This window comes from Tetrao urogallus (genome assembly GCF_951394365.1).
Source record: "Tetrao urogallus genome assembly, chromosome: 1".
Taxonomy (NCBI): Eukaryota; Metazoa; Chordata; class Aves; order Galliformes; family Phasianidae; genus Tetrao; species Tetrao urogallus.
The window spans coordinates 27,665,113-27,675,586 of NC_136813.1; the positions used below are offsets into that span (position 1 = coordinate 27,665,113).

The 10,474-nt window shown below is 37.6% G+C and overlaps 1 protein-coding gene across 1 annotated transcript in view; it reads left to right on the forward strand.

Moving 5' to 3' along the window:
- The window catches only part of SUCLA2 (succinate-CoA ligase ADP-forming subunit beta), a gene marked incomplete at both ends in the record, with an annotated part of 20,710 nt that extends 10,640 nt beyond the window's left edge, over window positions 1-10,070 (forward strand). Inside the window, 9 exons of the mRNA XM_079535143.1 lie at window positions 688-787; window positions 976-1,138; window positions 4,435-4,563; window positions 4,995-5,133; window positions 5,492-5,653; window positions 5,735-5,877; window positions 8,081-8,201; window positions 8,472-8,560; window positions 9,996-10,070. Of these exons, the coding sequence (XP_079391269.1) occupies window positions 688-787; window positions 976-1,138; window positions 4,435-4,563; window positions 4,995-5,133; window positions 5,492-5,653; window positions 5,735-5,877; window positions 8,081-8,201; window positions 8,472-8,560; window positions 9,996-10,070 (1,121 nt within the window). The remainder of the gene's footprint in view (window positions 1-687; window positions 788-975; window positions 1,139-4,434; window positions 4,564-4,994; window positions 5,134-5,491; window positions 5,654-5,734; window positions 5,878-8,080; window positions 8,202-8,471; window positions 8,561-9,995) is intronic.
- Window positions 10,071-10,474: the final 404 nt, after the last annotated feature.

Consider the following 10,474-nt stretch of genomic DNA (forward strand, 5'->3'; position numbering starts at 1 on the left):
AGAGGGGTTTTCTTTTTCTTCCTTTATCACCTTAAATAACACAATGAATTCCTTCTCCTTCAGCGATGCTTCACAACATCCCAGTTGATAGTGAATTTATTCTCAGATTTCACTTCTTTAAACTTGTATGCACAGCCTGCTCTACCTTCAAGAGTATTTTAAAATGGCTTAGGGCAACTAAAAGACTGACTTTGCCTGACCTGGTAAAAATAATGGGTTTGCTTAGGCCTTTGATTTCTGCAAAGCACCCAAGCTTTCAGTGCTCTGCGTAAAGGAAACCATACCACACCTGCAAGTTAATTTGGGTAAGTGCCATAGTTGCATATAATTGCTGAGAAGATAGTTATAGACATAGGGGATTTATACTTCATTCAGGTGAATCTTGGATTGCAATACCTCAGATATTCAGTGCCATTTTACTAATAGACTGGGAGGTAGTGAACATTTATTACTGAGATCTCGATCAGTTATGATTCAAATGTGTATAAAAAAAGTAAAATACTTAATGTAGAAAGATTTTTTTTTTCTAATATTGACTCACCAGGGTTTGTGAATTGTGGTACAGTCTTTGATTCAAGTTTGTCTTTTGAACATGGGGGGGAGGTTAAAATGAAAACAACCTCTATTGTTATACCTGGGGCAGTTCGTTTTTAGTAGTCATGCATGATAAATTTTCTTTCATTACAGGTACAAAGGATCTTGTGGTAAAAGCACAGGTTTTAGCTGGTGGTAGAGGAAAAGGAACATTTGAAGGTGGCCTCAAAGGAGGAGTGAAAATAGTTTTTTCGTAAGTTCTTTCTGTTATCCAACCAAATGGAAAAACTTCACTTTCTTGCTATGAATTGAACCTCCTGCCAAGTTTAAAATCAGTGTTTTAATTATTAACATTAAAATAACAAATAGGTAAGAATTTTTTATACTACTTTTGTTTTTCCAGCAGTTTCTCTGTCACATTCTGAGCTTCTTTTATTCTAGTCCAGAAGAAGCAAAAGATATCTCCTCCAAAATGATTGGAAAGAAGTTGTTTACCAAGCAGACAGGAGAAAAGGGCAGGATATGCAATCAAGTATTTATCTGTGAGCGCAGATATCCCAGGAGAGAGTACTATTTTGCAATAACAATGGAAAGGTCATTTCAAGTGAGTAACATTAGAAATAGAGGTCAACTAATTAACTTGTTATAGTTGAACTAATAAAAAAAAAATGCTGTTCACTGTATTGGTTGCTTGCATTTGAAATTCAGAAATATAAACAAGTGAAATGTAATTTCCTAGTATCTCTAACTGTGCGATTGCCGTGGTGTTTTAAATGCTTTAAAAATGTTATGCTGGAATTTAAGATGTAGAAAAAGAGCAATGGTAGCCTCAGCTGAAGCTCAAATTCATGGTGCTAAAGGGGAGGTGGGTAGAATGAGGGGGTTACTTGCGTTTATTTTCATTTTGCTTTTGAAGTGTGCACTTGTCTACCAGATGCTTGTACTAGAGTTCAGTTTAAAAATACAGCTTTGCTTGTGCATGCATGTGTACACACTATTTATGAGAGCTAGAAACATGAGAAGTAAAAGCCTTTTGAAAGAGCCTATGGTTCTAGATAAATCAAGTGCCTGTGTGCAGCATGGAGTTTCCTTGGGATGTACAGGTTTGCTCCCTCAATTTTGGGAGTGGTGGTAGCTTTCTTACACCAGCACTGTTCAGTAAGTGGTAGGAAGCTTAGGACTTCACGGCTGTCAGGAAGATGAAAACTGTAGTCTCTCTTATATTCTGTATTTATGGCTATATAGCCTTTTAGGCTACAATACGAACTTGGTAACTGAAATGTGTCAATGCAATCTGACAGATGAATTTCCGTAAGTGCCATTAGGTAGGACAGAACATGAATTTGAGCCAGCAGTGTGCCCTTGTAGCCAAAAAGGCCAATGGCATTCTGGGGTGCATTAAAAAGAGCGTGGCCAGCAGGTCGAGGGAGGTGATCCTCCCCCTCTACTCTGCCCTGGTGAGGCCTCATCTGGAGTACTGCGTCCAGTTCTGGGCTCCCCAGTACAAAAAAGACAAGGATCTCTTGGAAAGAGTCCAGCGGAGGGCCACGAAGATGGTGAAGGGCCTGGAGCATCTCTGCTATGAGGAAAGGCTGAGTGAACTGGGTCTGTTCAGCCTTGGGAAGAGAAGACTGAGAGGGGACCTGATCCAGGTCTATAAATATCTAAGGTGTGGGGGGCAGAATGGCGAGGCCAGACTGTTTTCAGTGGTGAGTGGAGACAGGACAAGGGGAAACGGCCGGAAACTGCAGCATAGGAAGTTCCGCACAAACATGCGCAAGAACTTCTTTACAGTGAGGTGACGGAGCACTGGAACAGGCTGCCCAGGGAGGTGGTGGAGTCTCCTTCTCTGGAGATGTTCAAGACCTGCCTGGATGCCGACCTGTGCGACCTGGTGTAGGGAACCTGCTTTGGCAGGGGGGTTGGACTCGATGATCTCTGGAGGTCCCTTCCAACCCCTACAATTCTGTGATTCTGTGATTCTGTGAATTGCTAGATAACAGAGCCAAGGTAAAGCAGATCTTGTAAATTTTTCTTCTGAAGCTTTGCAAGCTGAATTTAGTCGATACAAATGCTTAAGAGTTTGTAGAAGGGCAGCTCTTGGTCATTGAATAGTGTCTCTAGCATGAGCATGAAATAATTTTCTGTGGAGGAAACTAATCTTTTTTTTAATGGAACATTAAAAATTCAATATTGTACTTACACCTGTGTCTTCCTCTGTTTCTAATAAGAAAACATCATTTGGATTTTAGTGCAGTTAAGTGATTTGGGCACCTGTGTTCTGTTGTACTGTACAAAAGCTTGGAAGAGCCAAACGTTACAGTATGCATCCCAGAATTACCACAAGGTGGCATGAAAATACTGCAAATGGCCAGTTTGTAATCTTAACATCTTGTTCTTGCTCCTACTTTAAGAAAAAATCTGACTGCCTTCTATTGAGCCATAATTTTTGCTTTTTTTGGTAGGGATGTACTTTGTTTTTACTGTTGGCTCTTTAAGTCTTGTTTTTGGATGTGCTTCTAATTGCTGTAATGAGTCTAGGGTGCTGATGATTAGGAAGAACCTTTCCAAAGAAGAAATTGTAGAAGTTGAATAGCATGCAGCTGGTATTTCTGATACTGTTGCAAACCTCCTCCTTTAGGAGGTGAGGAAAAAAGCATATAAAATAATGAGTTGTAAGTAGAATGTGATGTCTTGGGTTTTACTTGCCAGTGGAGGCAAGACTCTTGCATATTAAAACCATTTATTTTAGTCAATTCTGTGGAATGATGCTTTATTTTTGTAAAGTATTTTTAACTTCCTGACTGTTCAGGATATAAATACCCAGAAATGTTCATTGTGTTGAACCTTACTATTTGATGTAGGATAATTAATCACCTACATGCTTCCATTTGGAAAGATGGTGATGAGAAGGGAATAGCGTGGTTATTAAGCATGCTCTTGGAATCAGCATCTTGCTTTCTGTATTCAACTGTCAGCAGCTATAAGGCTTTTTAATGTTTAACTAATGCTGCCCTGGTACACCAGATGTCATAATTAATGCACAGGTGGTGATAAGGGAAGGTACTGGGGATAAAAACAAGTGTGTGTCTTTAAACAGGAGGACTGTTCCCACAGAGAGAGATTGTAGGTATATTGGTAGTGAATCCTTGATGTTTTCCTCGAGATTTAGATAGCAGAGGAGAGGAGAGAAAAAAAAAAAAAAGCAACAATGGCCAAACAGAAAAGTTTCTAGAAAATATTATCTATTATGTTTTATTTTTTATATATATATATATGTTTTAATTTCTTTATTATTGAATCATTGGGAGCTATTTTGTCAGAAAACCTTGACTGACTTTCAGCAATAGCTGTCGTTACTGAGCTTTGTGATCCTATTGGACAGGCAAAGTTTGGAGTAATTTATCACTGGATTCTGCAGACCTAAATTTGTCCTTGGAGCTGGAGCATTGTGGAATTAATAAATGAGTCCCTGGCATTGGGTGTGTGTTTGTGTAGGTGTGAGTGGAGAAGGGGGAGATACTCCTTTTCTAATGATGCAGCCTAGAAGATAAAATGCATATAATTACTGAGTTGGATCTTTCTGTCGAAATTTAATGTATCTGTTAATTGATCTGTTGTATACAGAATTTTTTTTTCTTGTGAAAAGAAATTGGGCTCAAGGTACACTTTGCAATTTTGGAAGTATTATTAAAAGTGTTTATATAGATGTATTGAGTAAAAAAAAAAAAAAAAGTAACCTTCTTTTCAATAAAAGCATGTTGGTAAAATACTGAAATACAGAGGTGTCCAACTGTGAGCAGGGCTTTACTGTTGGGAAGTGTCTTATGGAAAAAACTACATTTCAGTTGTGGGGTATAAAACTACTTACACTTCTACTCTTTTTTCTTTTTGTTCCAGGGTCCTGTGCTGATAGGCAGTTCCCATGGTGGTGTTAATATTGAAGATGTTGCTGCAGAGAATCCTGATGCGATAATTAAGGAACCCATTGATATAGTAGAAGGCATAAAAAAGGAGCAAGCTGTTAGGGTAATTGTTAATGTGGAAAAGTGCAATTAGCAAGGATGGGTAGTGTTGTTTCTAAAGTTGATGAAGTGTGTGTGTGTTCAGCCTGCTGAGTTGTCTTAAAGCATTTTGACATTTTGAAACAGATTCGAGTGAGTGATTTAAGTATTTTCAGCTTGATAATCAATGTAAATCCAGCTATGCATGGCAGTGCTTTATATAGCTGTGTAAAGACAATGATAACTTATTACTAGCTCTCTTTTTGGATAAGTGCAGTGTTTTATACCAAAAATGGTCTTTTAAAACCCAGGAGTTATCCTTCTCTTGGAAGACAGGAGAGAGTCTGAATCTGCAACTCAGTACTGAAATAATATTTAAACTTGGAGATTCCTAACTTGTAAATGTCAATCAATACATGAACATCAGTTAACTGATAACCAGTCTTCTACTTTCAGCTAGCCCAAAAAATGGGATTTCCTCCTAATCTTGTGGATGAAGCAGCTGAGAACATGATCAAATTATATACTCTCTTTCTGAAATATGATGCTACCATGGTAGAAATAAATCCTATGGTTGAAGATGCATCAGGAGTTGGTAATGTTTCTATTATTCATATGCGTTTTGTAACAGCTTTCATAATTCTATGTTAATTTACAATGAGTTTCAGCTAAAACTTCAGTGGTATGCAGCAAGGAGGACTTGACATTAACATGTTGTGTTGGAAAAACAAATTTAATAAAGCATATAAATGGTTGTCTTTGTTAGTAAGCTGGAGAGAATCTTGTATATACATGCAGTGTTAAGTGGGTCATTTCAGCAAAATGTTGGACCACGTGAGCTGGCTGCCAAGCTTGATGTAACAGATGCTAACATGCACAAGTAACAGTTGAAGTATTGTTCTAGTAGTAATGGCACTAAATGACTTATTTTATAAACTGTGATTTCCTTTCAGTGATGTGTATGGATGCAAAGATAAATTTTGACAGTAATTCAGCCTATCGGCAGAAGAAAATCTTTGATATGCGAGACTGGACACAGGAAGATGAAAGAGACAGGGATGCTGCAAAAGCAGATCTCAACTACATAGGATTGGATGGAAATATAGGCTGTTTAGGTATGCTCTACTTAACGAGTTTTAAATGACTTAGTGAATTTATAAACTGCATTCCTAAATGTTGTATTTATTCTCTTGTAGTCAATGGTGCTGGTTTAGCTATGGCCACAATGGATATTATTAAACTTCATGGTGGAACTCCAGCAAACTTCCTTGATGTTGGAGGTGGTGCTACAGTGCAGCAAGTGACAGAAGCCTTTAAGCTTATTACCTCTGATAAAAAGGTAGGGACTTGGCATATCAAGGTCCTACAAAGGCACAACACAAGCTGTACTTTGAATTGCAATGCTTAGTGCACGTTCTCCAGAAAACATGTTTTTGTAAGTGAAAAATTAGAAAGGGAAGAAAATGGAGACGTTAGCTAAATCTTGGTACAAATGGAGAAGTCCTGAACACCTGCTCGAGTTTTTTCTTATTTTAAAATGAATTCTTTGGCTGTGTACTGAGTAGGTGGTTTTGTGTCCTCAGTTGAAATTATAGCTGTGAGTCTGTTCAGAAATCTACGAGTGTAAAATTGGCCACACTGGCTTTTTAAACAGAAACCACTTTTGATAAACTTCCTTTTTTTGTGTGTGTTCTTGTGCTAGTTTTGCAGCTGCTAGAGTTGTAGAGATGAATATTCTCTGTGCTGTGCACAAACAAATTTCTCTCAGGTACTCATTTTGTATAACGTAAATAAATAACTTTGTGATGGACATGGAATGGCTTTATCCTATCCAGAGTTTATCAGTAGTGTTTGAACATCATTAAGATAATAAATTGGTTGGAACCAGAGAGATAACTGTACTGTCTCAGATAACGTGAAGACTGACTTGGTGGTCCACATAGGGATAATTATCCCAGTAACCAAAACAGTTGGGTGTTCCTTGCAGGATCTGGTAATGGATACTACATTTAGATCACAATTTAATATACCACTTGAACCTCTTTGGAAAGGGTCAGAAGGAAATAGAGATTTGTGTTAGAGGTGTTTAGTTTCTTTCTAGTTGGAAAGACTTTTGTCTTTCACAAACTTTGAAGAGAGATGAAGGAACAAGGAAGAAGTTGTGGGAAGAATTGGTGTAGAACAGGTTCTTACAATGACAGTTTGCTGCAGATGCATAGACAAAGGCTGTCCAAATGCACCTATTTTTCCCTTTCTGCTTACTTTCAACTGCTTATGGATTGATAAAAATAAAAAAAATGAAGTAGCTGAGATTCCTGGTGCTGAAAAGTCAAACAGCAATACAGCCCACTGGGTGGCGTGGACTGCAGTCTGTTTGGGTCCACTTCAGGGGTGGTTTGGAACAGCTTTCTGGGGTTCCAGTCTAGGTTGCTTTTACACATTAGTAGCAGAAGTGAAAACAATATCATGCAGATAAGCTAGTCTGACTGCAAGATAATGAGCACCAGCCTACTGTTTAGTACTAGCTGCATATTAAAATTATCTTGTTAAGTTTATCCTGTCTTCCTCCAAGGCTGTTATGTGTCCTTTGTCTTTCGCCACTGACTGCAGCCTTTCCAGCCTTCCTTTCTGCTAGTTAAGCAGGAAGAGTCTTTCCCCTAACCTCAGGCTTAGTCCTCCTGAATTAAATATCCATCAGATATCTTATCTCTAAACATGCTAGCTTTTAAGTAAACTGCGTAAACAGTGTTGTAAGTTCTGTAAATTTCACATGCTTTTCAGAGTGACTTCTTCAGTAATGCTGAGTTATTAATGTGGGAAATACCCTTGCTGGTAATGTTAGAAATGGAAAGATAAACAGTTGACAAATTAAGTAGTTAAATTACTTTAATTACTGATGTTTCATCTGCTTGATTTGCTGAAAGACAAGCGGCCTTCTTTTTTTAATCATTCTCTGAAGTAATCATAGAATAAAATCATGGGATCATTAAGGCTGGAAAAGACCCCTAAGATCATCTAGTCCACATATCCACCTACAGCCAATATTGCCCACTAAACCATGTCCCTAAGGTACCACATGTGGTTCTTGAACGCCTCCAGTGATGGTGGCTCCATTACTTCCCTGGGCAGCCTGTTCCTATGCCTCACCAATTTGAGAAGAAATTTTTGCTAGTATCCAACCTGAACCACCCTGGCAAAACTTGAGGCCATTCCCATAATGTACTGTGATGGATTTGTGCAGAAAATGTTTGTCTTTACTCAGGTACTTTCACAAAATACAGACAACATGAAAATATCCTGAGTCAGACATTTTTGAAATGAAGAACTGTATTTCCTGAAGTGAAGTGTGTGACTTTATAGAACTGTATTTTGTGTTCCAGAGAACTTTCAGAGCAACAAAATGTTCTCTTTCTTGAGCTGAGTCCCTTACTACACTTAGAGAGCTTGAACTTTCCTTTGAATTTCTGTTGAAATGCTGTGAGTGGTGCTTTTAGCTGATGTGTCTCTGTCCATTTTTAATGTAAATATTTTGATTTTTGTAGGTACTAGCTATTCTGGTAAATATTTTTGGAGGCATTATGCGATGTGATGTAATAGCACAAGGCATTGTTATGGCAGTAAAGGATTTGGACCTAAAAATACCTATTGTGGTACGATTGCAAGGTGAGTGTATGTGATAAATATCTTTCTGTCTATACTGACAGATGTTCTTGACCTCAGATACTACCTAGCAAGTTTTCTGTAAGCTGTATAGCTGTTAGGCTATGAGAGAACAGGGACAACACAGAATTTAGATGATGAGCATTGGGAAGTTAATAAAAAGAGATTTACTGCTTTTATAACTACTAAAGTAGTTGTCTTCTGCATTTATCCGCATACACTGGAAATGGTAGTCCAGTATTCTGTAAGAGTTGCATTTTATCTTTTCTTAAGGTACACGAGTTGATGATGCCAAAGCTTTAATAACTGCTAGCAGCCTCAAAATTCTTGCCTGTGACGACTTGGATGAAGCTGCTAAAATGGTAAGAGAGCTCACAGCGAGCATTATTTTCAGAACACAGGATCTGTTTCAGAATATTGGAAAGCTGAAAATCCTTTCAGTCAGCTAGAGGTAGGTAGCCTAGGGTAATCAGTGCAAGTTATTACCAGGTTTGCAAGCAGATGTTTTGCAGGTTAGTTCTCCTTTCAAAATATTCCCTTACTATGCTGTTGGGAGCCATTATGTCCCCAGAGTTTCTGAAGGTTGGGAGAGACCTTTGAGATCATTTAGTCCATCTGTCCACCTACAGCCAATATTGCCCACTCAACCATGTCCCTAAGTACTACACCTGTTTCTTGAACACCTCCAGGGATGGTGGCTCCATTACTTCCCTAGGCAGCCTGTTTCCATGGTCAACACTTTGAGAAGTGGTGAATAACCTTCAGTTATTTTTTCTGAACAGCAGTTTTAAAATGAAAAAGTTGGGGGGGAAGAAAAAAAAACAACGCACAGCTAAATGGATGTATCTGTCATCCTTCTTGTTAGGGAAATGGCTGGGAGATTAGTTTTAAGTCAAGTAACTGAGAAATGTAACTCTTCTTTTGACATAGCATTATATTTGTGCGTGTGATTAAAATCAAACATAGTTGATCACCTTGATTCTGCAGTAAGATAATTAGGTATTCAGGCAGATTGGTTATGATTTTGATTTCCTGAAGTTGAAGTTCTAGAATTAGCTCAGTTAAGCCTTGTTAAGCCTGATGATACAGTCCTTGCTTTTAAGAAGTAATATTAAGTTTTGCAAGATTATTAAGCATTATTTGGTCATTGTAAATATTCCCTAGGAATGCATATGGATTGGATCTATATAATGTGTCTTAAAACTGATGATGTTTTGCTGGTTCAGTCATGTTGCCATGCAAATAGAATTAATTTTCTAACCTAAAAATATCTGTATCTGGAGAAGCATTATTGGAAAGGATTCAATTTGTTTGTGTATGTTGCCAATAGGTGATTCTTTGAACTGGTTTATGTATGATGATGCAATGAGATTGATAAACAAGTGGATGAGGATAGATCAGTGTAATGAGCTGAGCATTCAAAGCAGTGATTGTAGTCAGTGATTTAAAAGGGTGTATTTATACATGGTTTTTTTTTCACCTAAATGTTCACTAGATGGTTCTGGCCAACTAGGATTTTAGGTGAATTTGAAGTTATGTAATTATTACATAGAAATTATTCTACAAACATGTAGCATTAGTGAAAGTGAAGAATTTTTATGTGCAAAAAATGAGGACGTATTCCTAAGCAGGAATTAATTCATGAAGGTTATGCAAGAGAAGTTGGGTCTCCAAAAGGTATCAAAACATGGTCCAGAAATGCCTGTGACAAAAATTTATAGAAGGAGAACTCCTGAAATTACTTTAAAAAAATTAAGATAGGATTGTTTGAAATTAAGTCTTTGTTTTCTTTTGCAGGTGGTGAAACTCTCTGAAATAGTGACCTTAGCAAAACAAGCTCAGGTGGATGTTAAATTTCAGTTGCCAATTTGATCTGAGAAATGTCATGCCAGTCTCTCATATGTTTCTCTGAAATACTGTGTTCTGTGGGATGGTTTTTTTTTGTGCGGAGGTTTTGATTATTTGGCAGGCATGCAGGCTGAAGTACCTGGTCTTTAATGTTAACATTCACAATGGTTGGACTTCTTGTAAAAGTGTGTATTGCTAATATTTAGTCCTTAGCTGTTCTCAAACCTCCAGCTTTTTTTGCTGCAGAATGTTACTTGCAATATACTTCTGCGTTGTCCAAAGTAAAGCTTCTGGTTGAACAATTATTCTGAGTAAATTCTAAAGTTACTTTACTTGTAAATTTGTATTAGCCTTGGTTAAATATAAATATGACTAGATTATCTAGTTGTCCCTGTGGAGAATTGTATTGAAACGGTATTTTATATTGG